The sequence below is a fragment of the Galleria mellonella genome, unplaced genomic scaffold (genome assembly GCF_026898425.1).
Source record: "Galleria mellonella isolate WM207_F2 unplaced genomic scaffold, CSIRO_AGI_GalMel_v1 utg99, whole genome shotgun sequence".
Classification (NCBI taxonomy): domain Eukaryota; kingdom Metazoa; phylum Arthropoda; class Insecta; order Lepidoptera; family Pyralidae; genus Galleria; species Galleria mellonella.
Window position 1 is genome coordinate 2,276,730 of NW_026442184.1, and position 24,735 is coordinate 2,301,464.

At 38.2% G+C, this 24,735-nt stretch overlaps 2 protein-coding genes across 2 annotated transcripts in view; one reads left to right on the forward strand and one right to left on the reverse strand.

Moving 5' to 3' along the window:
• Positions 1-11,308, forward strand: part of LOC113520079 (1-phosphatidylinositol 3-phosphate 5-kinase) — a 42,037-nt gene extending 30,729 nt beyond the window's left edge. Inside the window, exons 25-33 of the mRNA XM_052902983.1 lie at positions 78-166; positions 1,412-1,599; positions 2,704-2,827; positions 4,645-4,816; positions 5,358-5,465; positions 6,831-6,950; positions 7,287-7,463; positions 8,373-8,528; positions 9,546-11,308. Coding sequence (XP_052758943.1) covers positions 78-166; positions 1,412-1,599; positions 2,704-2,827; positions 4,645-4,816; positions 5,358-5,465; positions 6,831-6,950; positions 7,287-7,463; positions 8,373-8,528; positions 9,546-9,724 — 1,313 coding nt within the window. The 3' untranslated portion in view covers positions 9,725-11,308. The remainder of the gene's footprint in view (positions 1-77; positions 167-1,411; positions 1,600-2,703; positions 2,828-4,644; positions 4,817-5,357; positions 5,466-6,830; positions 6,951-7,286; positions 7,464-8,372; positions 8,529-9,545) is intronic.
• Positions 11,309-12,471: 1,163 nt separating this feature from the next.
• LOC113514723 (uncharacterized) lies at positions 12,472-24,521 on the reverse strand. The gene is made up of 7 exons (XM_052902980.1): positions 24,295-24,521; positions 23,416-24,216; positions 18,843-18,960; positions 17,292-17,457; positions 14,873-14,935; positions 13,343-13,449; positions 12,472-12,768 (listed from the first exon to the last, which is right to left on the reverse strand). Exons 1-7 carry the CDS (start codon positions 24,470-24,472, stop codon positions 12,708-12,710), a joined length of 1,494 nt encoding a protein of 497 aa, XP_052758940.1. The 5' UTR covers positions 24,473-24,521; the 3' UTR covers positions 12,472-12,707.
• Positions 24,522-24,735: the final 214 nt, after the last annotated feature.

Genomic DNA, 24,735 nt, shown 5'->3' on the forward strand with positions numbered 1-24,735 from the left:
GTAACTGGTTTTGTCACAACTGAAATAGTTTTTTTTTTTTTTTGGTGAAACACTAATTATATTATTTATATTTAAAGGCACCGAAGAAGACGAAGAGAAAGGCGACAAGAAAACAGTGAAGCAGATATTGTCACAACTGTTGTCGAGCAACCAACCGTCGCAACAGGTATGCTGCCGTGTGGCCCTGCCATAGAACGGGCCGCCACATCCTTTCCCGCGAGTGTCGTAAGAGGCGACTAAGGAAATTAAATAGTCGAGGGATGGGCAGCAACGTCCCTCTTAAAACATCTCCAAAGCCTAACTACAGTTGCCAAGTTTGGCACCTACTAGCAAAAACTCTTAGGAGGCCTGTGTTCAGCGGTTGTCAACCCGCCAGCCAAGCATGGTAATTACCAGCAAAACCGCCCTTTTGGGGGACGCCTATGTTCAGCGGTGGACAGTGAACGGCTGAAATGGTGATGATGATGAAATTAACAAAGAGAAAATATAACAAAACAATAACTGTTAAATCAGTAAATTTGTTAAATGTTGAAACCCAAACGATCGTAAACCCAATAGAGGGATTTTTTTTAATGGATGATAAATAAATACCCCGTCTCCGTATATTGATAGACATTTAGAGGGAGACTTTGTACAAAAGTCGATTGCTTGGGGACCTCTGTCCCATTCGTGTTTCAACCGTGAAGCAGTCGTGTTTGCATGGCTGTGTTTCGGTTTGAAGGGTGGGATGTGGCGTGAATTTACAGGGTACAGAGGAATAACATCCGAGTCCTCAGAATGGCAACGCATGGGGAGTATCATGGGCGAAACAGTATACTCTGTTATGTCCATGGTACTGCTCATTTCTATAGGCGACGGTTACCACTTCCCATCAGGTGGGCCGTCAGCTTGTTTGCCATTCTAAGTTGTATATAAAAAAAAAATTGGGGACTTACCTCTCCATTACTAACCTAAGATCCCTTCCCTCCGCAATTGGGCTGTTACTCTCCATTACTGATAATTCCATTCCCCCTAGCAGTGGGGCTACTAGTTCCCATTATTAATAATCCCTTATCCCCACAGTCCCCTACAGAGTGATATAACGTGTCGTGTTGCGTTGACGCAGGGCGGCAACATCCGAGTCCTCAGAATGGCAACGCATGGGGAGTATCATGGGCGAAACAGTATACTCTGTTATGTCCATGGTACTGCTCATGTCTATAGGCGACGGTTACCACTTCCCATCAGGTGGGCCGTCAGCTTGTTTGCCATTCTAAGTTGTATATAAAAAAAAAATTGGGGACTTACCTCTCCATTACTAATCTAAGATCCCTTCCCTCCGCAATTGGGCTGTTCCTCTCCATTACTAATAATCCCTTATCCCCACAGTCCCCTACGAAGTGATATAACGTGTGGTGTTGCGTTGACGCAGGGCGGCATGATAATCTCGAGCGGGCTGGTGCCGGTGGTGGTGCAGGCGGGAGACATCGGCTCCGTCATCGCCGCCACGCTCGCCTCGCGCGCCTACCTGCGGGCGGCGGCTACCGCTACCGCCACCTCTACCGCTGCCACTACCGCCGCCAACTCTACCGCTGCTGCCGCCGCGCCCTCTAGACACAGGTATCTGGCATGTTTGTTAGTTGTTTATTTTTAATGTATGATAATGGCAGAGTAATCCCGTCTGTGCTAACGGTGTATTTTTTTTTATACAACTTAGAATGGCAAACAAGCTGACGGCCCACCTGATGGAAAGCGGTAACCGTCGCCTGTAGACATGAGCAGTACCATGGACATAACAGAGTATACTGTTTCGCCCATGATACCCCCCATGCGTTGCCATTCCTAAGGACTCAGATGTTATTCCTCTGTACCCTGTAATTTCACGCCATATCCCACCCTTCAAAACCAAAACATAGCCATGCAAACACAACTGCTTCACGGTTGAAACACGAATGGGGCAGAGGTACCCAAGCAATCGACTTTTGTACAAAGTCTCCCTCTACATGCTGGTCGGGCATCAGTGAAGGATGGTAGGTGAGAATGAAAAGGCAGGTCAGTTAGCCCATCATGATAAATACACCTGGAATTCAGCACGATGGTTTTCAGAGGAGATCACGTGGTCCTGACAGAGCATACTGCTGGCAATGGAACTGGTGGTCCGTATTACTAACAATCCCTTCCCCCCGACGATTACCGGTTTTTTTTTATGAATGATAATGGAATGGTGTCCCCGCCTGCGCTATCGGTATACACTGGCGAGGTACCAGTGAGAGATGATAAGTGAGGATGAAGCGGGTCAGTTAGCCCATCGTGATAAATTCACTAATGAATGAATCACGATGGTTTCCAGGGGGAACCACGAGGAGGTCGACCTGATAGGGTATATTGCAAGTAATAGAGTTGCTAAGCCCCATTATTAATAATCCCTTTCTACCCCGACGATTACCAGTTTCCATCTTTTTTTTACAACACAGGGGGCAAACGAGCATGCGGCTAACCTGATGGTAAGTGACTACCGCCGCCCATGATCACCCACAACACCTACGGCATTGCAGGTGTGCTGCCGGCCTTTTAAAAAGGAATATGCTCTTTTCTTGAAGGTTACGTTGTCGTATCGGTTCGGAAATACTGCTGCTGGAAGTTGATTCCAAAGAATGGTTGGCCTTTAGCTTGTTCGCTGTTTGCTTTTGATTTTTTTTTTTTAATTAATACATTTCATTTCAGTACTCAGGCGGAACTGGACGACGCGGACAACAAGGACAACAATAGCGCTGCGGGTAAAGAGAAAACGGACGGCGACAAGAATAAGCAAGCCAAATCCAATGACCACTTCGAGGTTTTGCTAAAGGTAAGGTTATTATTTAATAATTAATTATTTAATTAATTATTAAATAATAATTTTATTAAATTTAATATTTATTTCTTTTTTATATTCGTTGAAGATATGTTTTTCTGTTGATTTAAAAAAAGAATGTTCTCAATTCGATTGTATTTTTTTTTCATGTTTATTCTTCATTGTACACAAAATATAATGTTAATCACAACTCATTTGAAACGTAATGTACAGAGGCGAGCTTATCTCTAATAAGAGATTTCTTCCAGCAAACCCTTTTCATGTGAATTGTATGTTATTTTAAAAATAAAAATAGGCACTCATACGATTTGCATATATTGTATAAACACATAAGATATGTATACCCAAAGAATAATACAAACTACACATTATAAATTACATAAAATACATAAACCCTGTAAACATACACATATACTTACACATACATACATATACACATACATTCACATACATATATATTATACACATATAAACATATATAAACATACATACACATATACATAATACGTCAGCATAGTGATAAGTAATGCTCCCTTAGACGACGCTTAAACATGCCTATACTTGTCGATTCCCTTATTACGGATGGCAGACTATTCCATAGTCGAATGGATATAACTGTAAAGGAATTCCCAAAAGCCTGACTATGATGTGGTGGAGTTCTTAGAAGTAATCGTGTCTGAGGGCGAAGTGGTTTGTCTCTTGAATATAAATATTCATAACGCTCGCGGAGATAACAAGGAATGGAGGGATTATGCAAGATGTTTGTAACCTCATAACTTCGTCAGTTGTAAACCGATTGGGAACATTCTTTTTTATTTAAAAGAGGAAATAGTTGTAGATTGGTTCCATAGAATTTTTATCAAAATCGGTCCAGCGGTTTAGTTTTAAATCAAAACAACCGGTTTTACCACAATATAAGTTTTTTTTTTTTTTGTGGATCACAATTTTTATTATTTTCTGACAAAATATATTGAATTATGTTATTATTGCCTATTATTCATAGTACGAACTCAGCTTAGTTGGGCAGTACCCATATCCATCTAGACTCGAACTCTTCTTATTTACTAGTGATAACTAGATGGCGCTGTACTTTATGCCCAGTGGTGTTTATTTATTTATTATTTAACTCCTTATAGCATCAGAAACACAAAATAAACAATGACCATTAAACAATACAAGTGAAATACTTAACATAAATTACAGATTAAAATAGATAGATAGATAGATAACCTTTATTACCAGTATTAAGAAAATAAAAAATTAAAACAACAAAAAGAAAAAAAATAATAATTAATGTTGCTAGTAATAGGAGCCGCCTCAGCTGTTGCTATATATGTACAGCTCAAGCGAGATGTACCTATGTAGCGCTGATTTTCAGGCGGCCCCTTAACTCCTTTACCTTTAGCATGCGTGCGGGTCGCCAGTACCTATTTCTCGTATAGGAGACTCAACACTCTTAACAACAAATACGTAAAACATTACAACCAAAACTGAAAAGAACAAACTCTGAATAAATTATCGCACCTCACAATGACAGCATCATAAAAAATTAAAAAAAAGAACGTGAAGCGTCAGTTTCTCAACTGTTTTGGATTTGTTTCTCAAATAAGACTTTTTTAAGTTTATTTTTTAAAGTAATTTGGGACATATTAACATGCAAATATATACGTAAAGGTACAAAAGGCGGTGTTATCGCTAGGGCAATCTCTTAGCAATCTTTTACCTTTGATTAGAGGAGAACAGTTAGGAGTTACAGTTATGGGTAGGTGGCGCAAGGGTATTTGTTGTTTATTTACCTGGTCTCGTATCAGGATGGCCTCCTGTGCCGCGTGTACTACGCGCCGCAGTTCCACAAGCTGCGCCACATGCTGCTGGCGCCGCTCAGCGCCAACCCGCACATCGCGGACGAGTTCGCCCGCCGCGGGCAGCCGCCGCCCGCCGGCGGACGCTGCAGCTGCGAGGACGGCAGAGACAAGGCCGACAGTGAGGCTTGCTTATTACATATCATTACATAACATATTTGTATGCAACTTAGAATTGCAAACAAGCTGATGGCCCACCTGATGGTAAGGTGTAACCGTCCTCCATAGACATGGACAAGACATCATTGGAGACAATTTCCTAAGAAGGGATTTTTAATGGATGATAATGGAATGATAACCCTGTCCGCGCGGGGGGAAAGAGATTGTTAGTAATGGAGACTGAGGATCCCGTTGCTAGCAATATACCCAACCAGGTCAATCTCCTCGCGGTTTTCCCTGGAAACTATCATGGTTAATTCTTGATGAATTTATCATGATGAGCTAACTGGCCTGTTTTCATTCTCATCTATCACTCTTCACTGGTGCTCCGCCAGCGTATATCGTTAGCGCAGGCAGAGTTACCATTTAATTTTCACCCATCAAAAAAAAAAAAAATAAATATATACATTAATTATATATCAATTCGGATAACTGATATATATTTAATGTATTTAGTAAGTGCAATGTATAGATATTGGTATATGTTATCGGTGGTGGCGCAGACCGCAGCGTGTGTGAGGTGGAGGAGGGGTTCGTGCGGTCGCTGGCGCGCTGCGTGCCGTGGGCGGCGCGCGGCGGCAAGTCCGGCTCCACCTTCTGCAAGACGCACGGTGAGGAAGCCGGGGGGGACGTACAGACAACACGCATGCACGCACGCACGTACACACTCACGTACACACGCACACACGCACGCACACACACACACACACACACACACACACACACACACACACACACACGCACACACACACGCACACACACACACACACACACACGCACACACACACACACACACACACACACACACACACACACACACACACACACGCACACACACACACACACACACACACACACACACACACACATACACACACACGCACACACACACACACACACACACACACACACACACACACACACACACACACACACACACACACACACACACACACACACACGCACGCACGCACGCACGCACGCACACGCGCACACACACACACATGCACACGCACGCACATACACACGTACATAGGCAGATAGATACATACAGAGAGACACACACAGAAAGAGGCATAGATACACCCACTCACAGACACAGACACTGCCCCAATGAACAAATATTTGGCCAGTTTCACTTGTCCCTACCAATGTTTCCTCACTGGAGGATAAGGATAGTTTTTATTATACCTATCCACCATTGGTAAACTTGTCCCTAGCGAGCGCTTTTTGTTTATAAATACACTCCTGTATATAAGTAGACAATCGCTTGGAATATGCAAAGGGTTAGCATTACTGCTTGTGAATTATAAAATGGTTGGTACATCCATTGTACATTTGTCATTGAATTTACAAGAAAACAGTAAATTAATGAATGAATGAAAGTAGTTTGTAGCATTCAGAGATAATATACCATTCTAACATTAAAAAATTTTTCAAAATTGCATCATTAGTGCCATAGACAACCTCATACAAATACATACAAACTCACAAATTTACCTCTTTATATAGGTAATATTTATATATATAAAAATTAATGCCACTTTTCGTTGTAATTTTATAACTCAAGAACGGGCTCACCTAACCAAACCAAATGTTTGGATTCTGTTCGGACTATTTAGTAGATGGTTTATGTGAAGTTTGCACAAAATCGGTCGAGCGGTCCTTCATTTATCACATTTTTTGTAACAAATGAATTCAATAAATGGCGGATCATTTTGTTAATGGGGATTTTTGTGTCAAATCCAACCTTTTTTTTAAGATGGGGATTGTGCTGTCAAATTGAAACTTTTTTCAGTGTTCACAGTACAAGCATGTTGTTATGTCATTCATGCAGTCACTTTATTTTGGACGTGCTTTCATTAAAGCTAATTGTCAGCGATAATTATTGCTTTGTGTTTATATGTAACGAAGCACGTACTGGGCCGCTAGTTAAGTATAAATATAGATATTGATCATTGTTCATGATCATCCAGATGACAGATACGTGTTGAAAGAGATGACGAAGCCGGAGTGGCAGCAGTTCCTCGAGTTCGCGCCGCACTACTTCAACTACGTGACCAACTGCCACCAGAACAAGCTGCCCAGTCTGCTCGGTGAGTGAGCTCAACACCTTCCATTCCTTCCACCTTCCCTTGTAACATAAATAGCGCCCTGGGCATCACAGTGTATACTGTGACACCCGTGGCGTTATTTGTGTTAGTTTAATAGACTCTAATAGAATAGTAACATTACCTATGCTGTTGGTTGTCGGTGAACTCCATGATGATAAGTGTAATATAAGTATAAGATAGATGAAGTCAATTGATCTGACTTTATGTCAGATCAATTGACTTCATCTATCATCTCGACGAATTCGTGATGAATTCATACGCGCGTGTGCGTATGTGCTTGTTGGTGAACTCATTTGTCACTATAAGTAATGTGTGCAGCTCGCATCCTGGGCGTGTACAGCGTGGGCGGCGCTGGCGGCGTGCTGGTGATGGAGAACGTGTGGTACGGCTGCGGGCCCGACACCAAGCGCTTCGACCTCAAGGGCTCCAGCCGCCACCGCCTCGCCGCCGACACGCAGCCGCTCTCCGTCCTCATGGACGAGAACCTGCTCAACCGTACGTTCTACGAGTATTTCTATCTCACGTCCACATAAATTACTAAAATAACAAAAAAGTAAATTGTTAAACTAAAAAAAAAATTCAAATTATACTGAAGAAACGAATTAAACGGCATCATCGAAACGCAGCCAATGCTTGCATTCGGTCGATGAAGAGATAAATATTTTCAGAAAAAGAATACCCAACTTCAAAAAGTGAATAATTTAAATTCAAATAGTTTCGAAATTCAAAAAGTGATTTCTAACGTTATCGACGCTTGCTCTCGACTCAACGGACGAATAGTTAATAGTATTTTTAAAAAAGGAATATCTATTTAAATAATTTCAAAGTTGTTCTCACCATTCCATAGATAAAAACAGGGATATTTTATTTGAGACAACCACAGATTAAGGATGATATTGAAGAAAATTATAGATTAAGGATTATTCGTGTGATTTCTTAAACTCGATCTGCACTCAGTAATACTAAGTATAACCAAGTATAGTGTCGTTCAATGGACACATTTAGAAAGATTATCATCATTACTAGTGGGAGACTTTGTACAAAAGTCGATTGCTTGGGTACCTATCCACTTATCCACTATATACTTTCCCATTCGTGTTTCAACCGCTTCACAGTTGTGTTTGCATGGCTGTGTTTCGGTTTGAAGGGCAGTGAATTTACAGCGTACAGAGGAATAACACCTGAGTCCTCAGGAATGGTAACGCATGGGGGGTATCATGGGCGAAACGGTATACTCTGTTATGTCCATGGTACTGCTCATGTCTACAGGCGACGGTTACCACTTTCCATCAGGTGGGCCGTCAGCTCGTTTGCCTTTTTCTCGTTGTTTCTAAGTTGTATAAAAAAATAAATGACGTCCCGAATTGTGATGTAATACGTTGTGGACGCGGCGGCGTGTGGCAGTGCGCTGGCAGCGGCAGCTGTTCGTGCAGTCGGCGGCGGCGCGCGTGGTATGGGCGGGCGTGGAGCGCGACTGCGGCTTCCTGGCGGCGCGCGCCGTCATGGACTACTCGCTGCTGCTCGGCCTGCAGCCGCGCACGCTCGTGCTCGGCGTCATAGGTGCGCCGCTCACTTCACACCATACGAGCTCATACAAACATCCATGGCCGTTCTGCTTTCCATTTAGGAGTTTCCTCTTATCGGTGCAACTAATTCATGCATCTTCCTCCAGCCAGTTTTATCCCAGGCCGTATCCTTGATCTCCCTATACGACATGACACCTAGTGTTTCTTTTATCTCTCCCATGTAGTTGTTCCTCGGTCTTCCTCTTTTGACCTCTATTTTTCCCTCTATTATGCTCTTAAAAAATCGTCATGTCGTATAAAGTGGCCCAGCATTTTGCCTCCTCTATTCTCTATTATTTTAATTAATGCTCTTTTCTCGTTCACTCTTTTTAGGACGTCCTCATTCGTTACTTTTTCTGTCCAGCTTATCCTTTCCATTCTCCTCCGTGCCCACATTTCGAATGCCTCAAGCATCTTCTTTTCCTTTTGCGTCATTGTCCATGTTTCACACCCATATAATGCTATGCTCCAAATATAAGTTTTTATAAAGTTTCATGGCTGTATTTCGGTATGAACAGTTACATGTCGGCCATTAACTGTCCCCAGCTGAACATAGGCCTCCCCTATAAGGTGGGTTTTGTCAGTAGTACGCTATGCTACGCTTGATAAGCGTATTGACAATTGCAGTTAGGCTTTTGGTGACGTTTTAAAAGGGATGTTGTTGTCCATCCCTAAACCTATAAGTTCCTCTAGTTACCTTTTACGAGATCCACGTGAATGGAAAAGATGGCCAATTTTATATTAGGACCACATGGCAGAAAAGACTTAGATATGGCAGTATAATTACAGAATATAGAAATATAATAGTTTTTAGGGCCACCAGATACCATAGCAGTGTATAATTTATGAAGTCCATGGTGCTGTTCAAGTATCGTCACTATAAACAACTATTATCACTTTCCATCAGATCAGCCGTCAGCCGTGCTTATTTACCATTCTAAATATAATAATGTAATAGTATTTTTGAGTAAAAGTAAAGATTAAAGTCAACTTGTAACACACTATATTGCAGACTATATCCGCACGTTCACATGGGACAAGAAGCTGGAGCACCTGGTGAAGAAGAACTTGGGCGCCGGGCAGCCGACCGTGGTGTCTCCCGAGGAGTACAAGCAGCGGTTCTGCGCGGCCTTGCGCAAGTACTTCCTGCAGTGCCCCGCGCACTGGGACCACATCTACAACACTACGTAGCTTTCATTCTGAGGCCTAGTAACATGATAACTTGTTCGATTCTGAGGTACCCTTAGATTTTAAAGACAGAGCATCGAGTGTCGAAAACGTGTCAATATTTAGTAGACATCTAGCTGACTCAATTTGACACATTTTTTTTAAATAGAACCAATACAACATGCGCCATTTTTTTAGTGTTGCAAGTAATTGCATAAAAATTTCCCCAGATCAGTGTTGATTTATTAAATTTAATTGGAAACTATTTTTTCTTATATAAATATATGTATATATACGTATTGTTTACAAATTAATAAATATATACCAATGAAAATGACGGCCATTTTCAATTACTTAAAAACGAAAATAATATCTATATTTATTATATTTGTATATAAATCAAAGTAATCGATAAAAATATATAATAATATATTCTTAATAGTTCTGTATCGTTTATAATTTTTAATTTAAACCTATAATTTCTCCCAAATACTGAGTAATACATGTAAATATACATTATGGTAACCCCATTCACACACATATGGATAAAAAAGTTGATCTGTTTTTGGCGAAATGTTTGTATGGAGACACTATCTATATAATCTAAGGAGGTGCCATTTCCTAAACTTATGTCTAAAATTTTACTTTTATTTTTGAATTTAGCAAAATTATTGTGGCATGCATCACCTAGAATTAAAAGTAAAGCAATTCAGACATAATTCTATTAAAAATTGACTTTGTACTGATTCTTAGAGTTACTATGATTTCGCTGTATTTAATTTTTACTTTAAGAAATCGATTATGGTATCTCAGTATGTATTTCAATTCATGAATAGAGCCACTAAAATAGTCAAAAAATGTGTTAAAAAATCGGCTTTTGACTCATTAAAGTGATAAATTAAAATATTTACAAAATAATTATAATTGCGACATACGAAAGGTTCGTCTTTGTTTAATCGGCGTTTATTTACCTAATTTTGTATCGATTTTAATAATTCTTTTTGCAAATGATAAGGTAAGGTCCCGTGTTGATCCCATATTAATTTTGTTTGGATTGAATTTATAGTCTTTGTACAGCAAAAATCCTGTAACAGGACTGTTTTCTATTTTTCATTGTCTTTGGCAAATTAAAAATGTATTCACAAATGCCTGTGTAGAAATCTTCGAATTATAGTATTGCTTGACATCCCTCTATGTATACACAGAACTTATTTTAAATACACTATCTAAAAATTAACTATACTCGTTCGCAGTACTCTAAAGATAAAAAAAAAAACATTTTTTTTTCTTATTACTAGTTTTCTTTTCAAACCTCAAAGATTTTTTGTTGTATTTTCCACAGTAGTACTTTTATTTTTTTAATTACAAACTTTTAATTAAAAAAATAAAAGTAAAAAAATAAAATGATTATTAACTATAAAGAAGTAAGTTATTTAACTCGCCCTTTTTTAAATGAATATTCTGATTTTGTATGTAATTAAAAACAGTATTTTATATTTTTTTTTTAATAAGACCAAAGCTGTGGAAGTCATCATTACCAAATAGAATTGTTTTAGAGAAAATATATTTTAATTATTACATTGTTTGCACATTCCTTGTATGATGTAAAGATTGTTAAATATAATTAATGTTTTATATAAGTGTTTTTTTATTCCTTACCTTTAATTTCATAGCGCTGTAGTTTCTACAATATACGAGTATATCATATTTACTGTGTCTTGAGAAAAGTTTAAAATTTATCACCGTTCAGAAGTGAAAATATTATTTACTTTTTCTATCATAAGTTGAAAATTATCAGATATAAAAGAAATATGAGGTGGTAGAATAAAACTTTTAGTTGTAATGAAATCTTTCATAATCGTATGGGGAAGTTTTCTTCATTTCGATTATTAGGCATAATTACAAATTTAGAAATATCTAACTCTAGCAAAAATATAGTACATTACTGCAACGGCCAGCAACTGAGGCATTGATGGACGAAGATGCAAATGTGGGCCGAGGCGTAGTCGAGGCACATATACGTGAGTCCATCAATGCCTAATTGTGGCCAAGGCTTGTATAGTACTTTTCCCAAACAATGCGCGGAAATCAAAAATACAATTTTACTTTTTAAGTTCAATGACGAATAATGAACAATAATAATTTTTCACACTTCATAATGTTCCTTTGTTTTTTTAATAAACAGCTTTCTATTTGCAAACCAGTTCGAAATTTAAATAAAACATTTTATTAGTTACCTCCTTGGTAGCCATGTTTCGAAGTAAAAGGTCATTCCATTTTTAAATTACAGGACAGATATGAGTTTACATAGTAATTTATCTGGCCGCAAAACACGACAGATATGGATTTTCATACAACCTTTGCCGGCTGCTGCCCGCATGTATCTGGCCAGTAAGGCAATTTTGATTTATCTCTAAGAAGATTGTGAAAATAATGCTCACATTTCCAAGTATGTTTGAGAAAAGATATATAAATTGGTTGCGTATCAGTATAACTTTTGAATCAAAATAATTAGTTTTGCCATTATGGAAGTCTTTTTTATGGCACATAATCTTAGATGGAATATACAATATAGAATGGGCCGGTGATATCTAAAAATATATTGGGCGTCTGCGATGACAGCATTTATAAGATCTACCAATAGCGTGCACGTCGCCAAGCTTGAAATAAAGGAAAAGTGTTCCTAAGAATAATGATACTTTTCAAGTATAAATACCATGTAATCATTATGCGAGGAAACACTGGTAGAAATATACAATGACATGCCAACATGATATATAATATATATTTATTACCTATTTACAAATGAATTATTCGATGGTAATGCATAAAATATTTTAACTAAAGTGATAAATATTACAGCGTTTCAATCACTTCCAGATTAAAAATTCATCACATATCATCATCCATGGATCACATGTTTATGGATAATTCAAACATAAATATAGGGGAACTCGGTATTAATTAAAGCATAATATTATGATGTGATGTCCTCGGTAGCCGTGTATCATGTCGGGTCGAGCGTCGAACTCAACGTCTTGAGTTGCTCCAGACCGGCCAATAGTTCGCTGCGGAGAAAAAAAAATATTCAAATGCGAATACATTTTTTTTTATACCACTGAGGTGGCAAACAAGCATACGGCCCATCTGATGGTAAGTGGTTACCGTAGCCTTCGTCGCATTAACTGTCCACTGCTGAATATAGGCCTCCCCCTATTGGGGGGTTTGGCAGAGGATGCCATGCTTGGCAAGCGGGTTGACAACTGCAGTTGGACTTTGGTGATGTTTTAAGAGGGGCGCTATTGTCCATGCCTCGATTATTAAGTTCCTTTAGTCTCCCTTACAATACCCACGGAAGGGGGGGGGGGGGGGATTCTTTACCACAACCACACGGCGAATAAATGTGAATACATAACTACGCCGTATTTACATTGTAAATATTAACAGTCTTTTAAGGAAGTGTTATATAAATGAAAAAACATAGTTTGAAAAACGCCTCCGCGCGGTGCTGTATTCCTCAGGTGCATATTTACCGTTGCAGGGAATCAGTGGATGCAGGTGGCTCAGTTCTTTATGGCTGTATATGGGGAAGGTTTATGTCCAGCAGTGGACGGATAATGGCTGAAATTAATGAATATTTACCGTAGCGAGACGTCGGCGAGGGCCGTCGCGCGGCGAAGCGCGAGGGCGGCGGAAGCCTGCCGCGCCCGCAGCGCTGCCTCCTGCCGCGACGACGCGCCCACTTCCTCCTGGAACGAGACCGCACACCAACTTTTATTACATTACAGTTGCCATTCATATAAATCAATTTATAAATTATACTTTAATATCATTAATATTCAAAGATTAAACGGATATAATGTCTGATAACATAAAGGCAGACATTAATAATTACTATAATCCGGCTCGAAGGCTCATAAACATAAGATTGTGTTGAAAAAACCGACTACAATTGTGGCAAAACCAGTTATTTACATTTAAAATCTAAACTACTTAATCGATTTTGATGAAATTCTTTTTGGAACCGATCTGTAAGTATATCCTTTCAGATAAAAAGAGAATTTTCCAAATAGGTTTACAACTGACGGAGGTTTGGGGTAACAAACATAAAAAAGACATACAATCGAATTAAGAACCTGCATCTTTTTTAAGTCAATTGAAAATAAGTGATAATTATGACCTAGATTAACGAATGATCTTTAATTAGAATTAATCATCATCATTATATCAGTCGTTAAATCAAATTACGATTAATAAGTATACTATAATGGTGTATTTGCTAATTTAATATAAAATTAAATGAAGAGAAAAAGGAAGAGATCGCTTTTAGCGATAAGGTCGCCCATTGTTTTCTCATTGTGATTATTTCTTGTAATTGTTTACCATATATTTATAATAAGTTTACTATTGTAATCTTTTGGAGGAAACAAAGAGTATCTATTTCACGACTAAATTCCTGAAGTATGTTCATTACACTAGTAAAAGTCAACAAGTGTCCCATTTCTACTATTCCTAGTCTAATGAACATCACACTTAATATAGGCACATTTGACTAAGCATTTTAAAATCTAACGTAGCACAATTACATATAAAATAACTGTTATAGTGCTGTTTTAGGTCTTCTATTTTTTTTTATACCACTGACGTGGCAAACAAGCATACGGCCCACCTGATGGTAAGTGGTTACCGTAGTATAGATGGTATAGAAACACCTGCAATAAAGAATAATGAAAAATTATATTTTCATTATTCTTTAAATGCTGAACATAAGCATTCTCCTTGGCGAGTTTTGCTAGGAGTTGCTACGCTTGGCAGGCTTGGTTAAAATTTTTTTTATGCAACTTAGAATGGCAAACAAGCTGACGGCCCATCTGATGGAAGGTGGTAGCCGTCGCCTATAGACATGAGCAGTACCATGGACATAACAGAGTATACTGTTTCGCCCATGATACTCCCCATGCGTTGCCATTCCTGAGGACTCAGATGTTATTCGTCTGTACCCTATAAATTCACTGCCATATCACACCCTTCAAACCGAAACACAACCATGCAAACACAACTGCTTCACAGTAGAAACTCGAATGGGACAGAGGTGCCCAAGCAAACGACTTTTGTACAAAGTCTCCCTTTGGTAAGCATTAAGTATTAATCCCTGATAAATATTAATATTACCTTTAATTTTTTTATTTGAGATTTCAATTTAGCTACGGCCGGCTCCCCTTCCGTCGCTCTAGCCTGCAATATTACAAACACATTTTTTTATCCACGATTTTGGCAAATAAGCATACAGCCCATCTGATGGTAAACGGTCACTGAAGCCTATGAACACCTGGAACACTAGATGTGTCACGTGCGCGTTGCCAATCCTGAAGAAACCTTAATAAAACCCATACTGTAGTCTCTCTATATTTATAATATTACTAGTTGTTTCACACGGCCTTGCTCGCGTAAATCAATACCTCTGGGTATAAATCATCCTATCTGTTAAGTTAGGACATAACCTACCTTTGTACCAAATTTCATTCAAATCTGTTTATCAAATCATTTTTTTTTATACAACTGAGAATGGCAAACAAGCTGACGGCACACCTGATGGAAAGTGGTAACCGTCGCCTATAGACTTGAGCAGTATATAAGTGACCATGGACATAACAGAGTATACTGTTTCGCCCATGATACCCCCATGCGTTGCCATTCCTGAGGACTCAGGTGTTATTCCTCTGTACCCAGTAAATTCACGCCATATCCCACCCTTCAAACCGAAACACAGCCATGCAAACACAACTGCTTTACGGTTGAAACACGAATGGGACAGAGGTACCAAAGTAATCGACTTTTGTACAAAGTCTCCCTCTGGTTTAAGAGTGATTGAGTAACAAATAATCAAACACCTTTACCAAGTCACATTTATAATAATATTAGAATTTTTCGTGCATTATCATTACACATATTTACATGCACATTAGGTATCTCATTGATAGCGGAGTTAACAGAATGGACGCCCATACATGATACAAATTATTAGAGTAGATGGGGCAAGAAATATAGACTATATAGAGAATAAGAGACTCCTCGGTGTATACCCTAAGAAATAGGGGGGAAAGGGATTGTTAGTAAATGTGTCTAACTGATCCATTGCCAGCAATACCCCCTATTAGATCGACCTCCACGTGGCTCCTCCTGGAAACCATCGTGATTAATTCTAGTGGAATTCGTCACGATGGGCTAACTGACCTATTTTCATCGTCACCTATCACCTCTCACTGGTGCAGCGTATACCGATAGCACAGGAGGCGTTACCATTCCATTATCACCTATTAAAAAAAACTCTAAGAAATACCCATACAAATAGAATCCCACCAGTCCCATTGAGTATACCCATGATTAGAAGACCGGGATCCCGGAATCCCGGTTTCGGGATCGGTATTTTATTGCCACTACATTCCAAATCGATCCCGGGATTCCGGTATTATCTATCAGTAATCTCGAAATCTCGGGTTTAAAAAAACCAGTCGGGATCTACCATGATGTGTTTATAAAGAACTATTTAAAAATAGAAACAAGACTCCTCGTGCAATAACCTTTCGCTATTTAACAGCTCAAAATACGAGATCTTGAAATGTAAAATAGGCTAAATATTTTCAAAGGCTGTAAGGCTGTATGATAGAGGTTTAATTATGTCCTTGTAAAAGTTTATGGTTTCTTATGGTTTCATTTAATTTCATTTAATGACATCCAACATATATGTAACCATGCTTCTACAATTACATATGTAGTGACGCACGTAGACTATTGTAAAGTATAATTTATTTTATACTAATTTATTCACACTTTTGTAACAATTGATCGAGCATATAACACAATTTATTTGATTCGTCCATTATTTAAAAAAAAAACCGACCTCATGTTAATAATTACAAAAAAAATGTAGTTACATTTCTAATGTAGGTAGTATAATTAATTTATTTTAACATTTATTATATACTTCAGCTGCCCGCTAACGACATCTTTCCAACTGTATTGGTTTCACTGGAAGAGATCTCACGATTAATGGACAATATATTGATTAATTAATATATGTACATTATAATTTGTGAAGAATGGCAATAAATTTTATTATTATTATTATTATCTCTGTCAGAGATAAGTATATATATATATATATATATATATATATATATATATATATATATATATATATATATTGATGGCGATATATAACTAATAGCACTTATCATTATTTTGATGAAAAAACAGACATGAATTTCGATTGTATCATCATCATCATCATCATATTATCCATTACCTGACCACTACTGAACATAGACCTCCTTTTCTTGGGGGAGTTTGCCAATAGTTGCCAAGCGTGGCAACTATTGGCGGAGGGTTGGCAACCATAATTAAGCTTTGATGATGTTTTAATAGGGACACTGTTGCCCATCCATCAAACATTAATATCCCTTAGTCGCCTCTTACGACACCCATGGGAAAAAAAAGGGCCTAATCTCTAATGTGACCATACGGCGATTTCGATTGTATAAAACCTCTTATTTATAAGCGAATAGCGAATTTGCTTTACAGTGCGACTCACCTCTGCGTCGTGCACGGGCGGAGCGGAGGAAGACGCTGGCGCGGTGACGGGCGCGGGCCGGCGGGCGGCGGCTAGTCGCGCGCGTAGTTCCGCCGCTTCCGCTCGCAGCGTGGCCGCTTCCTCCTCCGCTCGCGAGCGACGGCTGCGCTCAGCGAACAACTCGCACCTACGATCGATGCATCATTAACATTTTTTTTTTTGTATACAACTTAGAATGGCAAATAAGCTGACGGCGCACCTGATGGAAAGTGGTAACCGTCGCCTATAGACATGAGCAGTACCGTGGACATAACAGAGTATACTGTTTCGCCCATGCCACAAACAAACAGGAAACGAGATGGAATACTAAAAAGGAACGGTCGGGATTTTGGTGTTAGTGATAGTTGAGTTTATTATGAGAAATAAAGCTCGGCAGTTGTAGATTAAAGGGTCAGGATGAGCTAATAGGCATAAAAGGGATGTGAGTAAAGAGATCTACCAGAGGGAGACTTTGTACAAAAGTCGATTGCTTGGGTACCTCTGTCCCATTCGTGTTTCAACCGTGAAGCAGTTGTGTTTGCATGGCTGTGTTTCGGTTTGAAATGGGATATGGCGTGAATTTACTGGGTACAGAGGAATAACACCTGAGTCCTCAGGAATGGCAACGCATGGGGGTATCATGGGCGAAACAGTATACTCTGTTATGTCCATGGTACTGCTCATGTCTATAGGCGACGGTTACCACTTTCCATCAGGTGGGCCGTCAGCTTGTTTGCCATTCTAAGTTCTATAAAAAAAAAAAAAAAAAAAAAAAGATTTTAATTAAATATCTTGAAAATATTTCAGTTTGCAACACGGAATCGCTGTTTTATTTGACAGTAAACTGTAAATTAAGGAAATAATTGCGGTTTTTTTTTTTGTTCTTTATAATTAAGAAAAAAAAATCAGAGGGAATATTTATATACTATGAAATATTTTCCGAAATGTCGGGGACGAACGAAACAGAAATTTGATGTTAAAATTACATAGTAACATACCGTTTAAAATTATTAAAAATGTTTAAACATCGTTCCTTTGGACTATTATGGATAGGATTTATGACGAACGAAATGTAAAGCTACTCTAGTTATTGGGTAGATTTCCGTATGAACAAAAACACGAAATTGAGCTCGAAAATTCGAAATTTCATTTCATGGTAGACCCCCAGACGTTTAATCCATTAGAATTTTCCTCCTTCGATAAATATGTGATTTTTTTTTATTAGAAATAAAATACGGAATTAAAAAAAAAAAACAAATAGACATCATATATATGTACATTATTATACGTATATACACACCGCTATACGTATTTGGAAAAAAAAAACAAACAATTTCGTGCCTCCAGTCAAACTGTTTATAATTACTCTTCTCCATCCAAAGGTTGCCTGGAAGACATCGCTCTTAGCGATAAGGTCGCCCATTGTTTTCTCATTGTGATTATTTCTTGTAATTGTTTGTATTTATAATAAGTTTACTATTGTAATCTACCTACTAGTCATTAATATCACGAATACCTTTAGTTGTACCATACCTGGTCCGCTCTAGTTCCGCCATGATCTGCTGCAGCTGTTCGTCCTGGTGCTCGGGCTCCGGCGACGTCCTGCCCGGGTGCACAGGCAGGAAGTCAGGCAGCCGCATCGATTCTGCACCTAAACATTCTCTATTACTGCTATGCTTGCCTTACCAGAGGGAGACTTTGTACAAAAGTCGTTTGCTTGGGTATCTCTGTTCCATTTGTGTTTCAACCGTAAAGCAGTTGTGTTTGCATGGATGTGTTTCGGTTTAAAGGGTGGAATATGGCGTGAATTTACTGGGTACAGAGGAATAACACCCGAGTCCTCAGGAATGGCAACGCATGGGGGGTATCATGGGCGAAATAGTATACTCTGTTATGTCCATGGTACTGCTCATGTCTAAAGGCGTCGGTTACCGCTTTTCATCAGGTAGTAGGCCGTCAGCTTGTTTTCCATTCTAAGTTGTATAAAAAAAAAATGTTTTTCATGATACTTAAAATAGCAAATCAGCTGACGGCTGTCGCCTATATAAATAAACAGCACCATGGACTGGACTTGTAATGAATATTCAATTATTATTCGGTTATTTTTATCCTATTCGCTCGAATACTGAATGTCTACCATACTATGCTGCTGTATATCGTATACCAATCTATATCTATCTATACTTATATTAAATCTGTAGAGAGGTCAATTCTGTACATGAAATATATTTCCAAAATAACTATCAGCGGGTGATTAGTGATCGATACTGATGCCAGAAATGCAATCAGTAAAATTTTTGTCTCTCTGTCTGTATGTTCGTTATAAAAACAAAAACTACTCGACGGATTTTAACGAAACTTGGTACAATTATTCTTCATACTCCTGGGCAAGTTATAGTTTACTTTTCATCACGCTACGATTAATAGGAGCAAAGCAGTGAAGGGAAATGTTGGGAAAACGGGAGAAGTTACTCTATTTTTAAGCTTCCGTCGTGTGTGCAGCCTTAATTTGCCACTTTTCAAAATGTAAAAATGTTCAACCGTGCGACGCCGGGACAGGCCGCTAGTATGCAATAAAACTGTAGAGGTTGAAAGTTCGCAATTGGAAAAAAAAAAACGTTAAAAACCGAGTCAGAGAGATGTTAGAAGTGAAATCCAGATCATACAAAGCTCTCTACAGATTTATTATAAGTATAGATTACTAAATTCTGTAGGTATTACGAAGATAAAAAACTATGTTGTTGTTATTATATGTATAATTATAACTAGGGAACTGTAATAATCTGAAAATCCATTGTATTCAGATTAATGTATACCCAGACAGAGAAATCTAAATCAGATACTTTTACAATAATTACCTGTCTGTTTGTTACATCATCACAACTGAACGGCTGATTGGATTTGAACAAAACTTAACAATTTAGTAGATAATAGTCAAACTTAAAAAGTGGTGTATGTTTTACTTGAGTGATTCCGAGTCGGTCAAGCAAATCATTTGATCGCAGCTTGACCCTCCCATTGTATGAAATAGCGAAAAACGTGTAGATCCTTGTTAACTGGACGGTCATTTTGATGATAAAATCTGCTAGATGGTGTTTGTATCAAATTATGTTATTATGAATTGCGATTTACAATTAAAGCAAGTGTTCTAATATTAATAATGAAATATCACCTTCACATCTGTATCCTCACAGGACAGGCAGAGAGATCCAATATTTATTTATTTATTTATTAAAAATAATTATAACATTATAACAGCAAAAGCCAAATCAATGTTATAAATCTAGTGTGCTAACATACAAAGTTATTATTATTATATTATAGTATTGTGAAATCTTTATTGTACATAACTCAGATTAAACACTGGTAAATGATTTAATATACAATGGCGGACTTATCATAAAGGGATCTTTTATCTAGATCTAGATATTTGTGAGCAACTTCCAATATCTTTGGCAGGCTAGTACTAAATATATCAATGATGTTTATAATATTATTTAATAACTATACTGCGTGAGTTAAGGCAGCGTGCTGAAGTAGATTAGTTCTTACTGGCGGGACATTAAACGTAACCGGATTATGGTATATTGAATGCCCATACATATATCATATGTAACAACAACAATTAGTAGAATAGTGGATACCAAAGTCCTCATTATGTATTTTTTAAAGTAAATGACCCCAGGTTCAATGTAGACAATAAATTCAATACATTTCAGTATGTCATTATATGGTAAATTGTACATGAAAAAAATGTTTAAAATGTATTGGGTAACATATAGTTCAAATAGGGCCATATTACAATTCAATTATCATATTTGCCTTTAACTATCCACTGTTGAATATATACCTCCCTCTTGGGGGGTTTTGCCAGTAGTTGCAACAATTAGCAGGTGGGTTGGTAACCCCAGTTAGGTTTGGCAACAGCTTTTAAAGTATAAATTTTAAGAGAGATGCTGCTGTCCATTCCTCGAATGTTAAACTTCTTTAGTGACCTCTTATGAGACCCACAAGAAAGAAATGGACTATTCTATGCAGAGACCACATGATCTACTACAATACAAATAAACAATTGTTCCAATAGGTATTTTAGTAGAAATAAGTTAAAGAAAATTTATATACATATACTCTCTAAAAATCAGATACCAAATTCAGTAGAGCCCTAATTGGTAAATATATATTATTAATACAAACTAAATAACAAAGTTAATTATATAATAATTAACTACATTCTTAGTAAATAATGAGAAATCTACTACATGATAGTTGATAGTAATAAATAAATACATATTTATTCAATTTTAACTACAAAATGGTAGTCACGGGAACAGCTAAATAGAATTATGCAATAACTACTATTACAATGTATAATTACTATTATTTTGCAAAATACGAGGTTTGTCCGGAAAGTACGTATAAAAGTTTTTTAAAAATTTTATTTTACAATTATTCAGGTAAATCAATTTTATCCCCTTCAAAGTACTCCCCCTGTGACATAATGCACTTGTGCCAACGCCGTTTCCACTGTGAGAAGGCTCCTTGAAAGTCCTCTGGTTGTAGGTTTCTCAGCTGCCCCGTCGTAGCTTTTTTTATCTCATTTATGTCCCCCAAATGCCGCCCCCGAAGTACCAATTTGGTTTTTGGGAACAAGAAGAAGTCACACGGGGCCAAATCCGGCGAATAGGGGGGGTGGTCGGTCACCGTAATGGAATTTTTACTCAAAAACTCACGGACAACAAGAGAGGTGTGGGCAGGGGCATTGTCGTGGTGAAGAATCCAACGCCCCTCTCGCGCCAATTCTGGACGAACTCGTGCCACACGAGCTTTGAGGCGTCTGAGCACATCGACGTAGAATTTTCCATCAACTGTCTGGCCTGGAGGGACGAATTCTTGATGGACAATCCCCCGAACATCGAAAAAAACAATCAACATTGTCTCGGCCCTCTCTGAATCTTTTTAGCCACTTGTGGACGGTTGGTTCCTTCACAGCATCATCCCCATAAACTGTTCTGAGATCGGCAAAAATTTCACGGCCATTCTTGCCGAGTTTCGAGAGAAACTTGATTACGACGCGCTGCTCTTCAACGGAAGCGGGCTCCATGCCGACGGGGTTTCGTTAAGAGGTAACTTCACAGATGGCGTGACAAGCCAGTTCGCACCGCACGGCGGTCAGACCAGAACTGAAGCATTGTTAGGGACATAAGGAAGGGGTCCTGCGCTTACCTGGCCTCCCCACTCCTCTTTCTCGCATTCCAGAACACTTTTATACGAACTTTCCGGACAGACCTCGTATGATGCAGTAACATGGCACAAATATAACCGTTTGCTATGTGGTTCCGGCATAGAATAGGCCATTCCTTACTTTCCCATGAGTGTTGTCAAAAACAACTAAGGGGACTTATTGTTAAAAGGATGGGAAGCAGTGTCCCTCTTAAAACATCACTAATAGCCTAATTATGGCATTATGGCCTGCTAAGCATGGCAATTACAGGTAAAACTCCCCTGCTGGAGGAGTCTTATGTTCAACAGTGGACAGTTGATGCTAACATGATAAATATACCAGTGCAAGATCTTAATATTGTTATAAATACAAAAATTTGTATGTATGTATGTATGGATGGATGTTTGTTACACAAAAGCACATACTAAACACATTTAAATTTGGGACACAGATAGACTACATTCTTGCTTAAAACAAAACCCTTTTCAATGTAATGTAGGCAAAGCTATGGAATATAATTAATATTACTGTTCAATATCACTTGCATATTTATGGGTGATGGTCAAGTTTCCATTGAGTGAACCATAAGTTTGTTTGCTCATTGCTAACAGTATGAAAAGTTTTTCAAAACAGCCAGTATGAGTTAAAACACTTCATTGGTAACAAGTAAAAAAATTATTTGTGGTGACAAACTTAACATTCCCTTTCATTCTCAGGATTTGTAAGAGGCTATTGATAAAATCAAATATACAGTGAGAGAAAATACTTGAAATAAAAGCCCATACAGAGCCATTAATCAACATACAATAGTAAATTACATCCTCTTCTTATGGATGACAATATTAATAGGTTTTAAAATAAATAGAAAAAAAAAAATAAGCTTACCAGCATTTGGAGGCAGATCAAGTGGAAATGTACTTCTTGGTGAGTTATTCCTCCTATCAGCTGGATTCACTGATTCGGTCAGATCTAAACTGAGGTGTGCGGGCAAATCTAAAGGCACAGGTCCAGCAGCTTCAGCCCCGGCGGGCAAGTCCAGAGGGATTCCATGACCAGATGGACCGGACTCATTAGATGTTGAAGCAGCACCCATGTACGCATCATAGTCATATTCATTATTACCAACATAAGCACTGTTATTCTTCCTACCTGACGAGGAAGACGAACCCACATTGAAATTAGTATTAAATGTAAAATCTGGCAAATTGTCCAAGTCAACCGATATGGGCCCGTTAGAGTTCAAATAGGCTTGTTCCACTAGAATATGATCTTGAACAAAGTCTGGTAAAGATGGCATGCCTAATGGCTCCGAAGCCAGATTTGGTCTTTGATAGAACGGCACATCGGTATTGTCCGCGTAAAAGTTATGCTTAGACTCGGAATTGTCCACTACACTAAATGGTATCTCTACAGAACTACTTGAAGACGTATTATCACTTATTGTTAAACGATGGCCAGCATCCACAATTTTGTCTTTGGCTTGAATATCGTTCGCGCGAGACTTTTCACGTCTCGTTTCAGCGTGAACGTCCAATTTCGTAGGTGAATGTTGCACTGTGTTCGCGTAAACTTTAGGTCTGGCCCCAGTGTTTTCATAAGTTGAGTTTCCTGGTAACGACAGATCTCGCTTCAGAAAATGCCGGAATGAGAATGGATTCTCCTCTTTGCGCGTCGCCCCAGTTGTACCTGAAAAAAAAAGGAACATGTATCCGAGGAATTTCTTTTATATTTATAGCGCAAAAAATAACTTCGTCAAATACAAACTCGTTGAACTTTTAGCTTCTGTAGGTGATGTGTCACCAGTCTCGTTACTATTGTATTTTGCCTCTTCGATTCCTAGATCTGGTTTCGTGGTATGTTGTTCACTTTCTTTAGATGGACCTGCATTATTTGAATTTTGGGGTGATTTTTTATTTGAAACACCATCGTCGTCTTCCGCCATGATAATGAAAAATGACAGTGAAATACACGTTCAGAAATTTGAAATTATGAACCGATTCTTCATTATATAGATTATTCGGTGCGCAGAATATTACGTTTATAAACAATTGTTATATTTCTTTTGATACATAGATAAAGAATAGTAACGGGACCTAATACTTTTTATTAATTTTAAGTAAATACACAGTTACTTTCAAGCATTTTACATTTTAACTATTCCAAATATAATGTTTGGTATAAATGCTATATTTAAAATTTGAAGGG

Excerpts from the sequence above, each read along its gene's own strand:
- LOC113514723 (XM_052902980.1), bottom strand. The coding sequence starts at position 24,472 with ATGGCGGAAGACGACGATGGTGTTTCAAATAAAAAATCACCCCAAAAT. Across the intron at positions 24,217-24,294 it reads AGAAGCTAAAAGTTCAACGA|GTACAACTGGGGCGACGCGC; the intron begins GTTTGTATTTGA and ends TTTTTTTTTCAG. Across the intron at positions 12,769-13,342 it reads CTCGCCGACGTCTCGCTACG|CGAACTATTGGCCGGTCTGG; the intron begins GTAAATATTCAT and ends TTTTCTCCGCAG.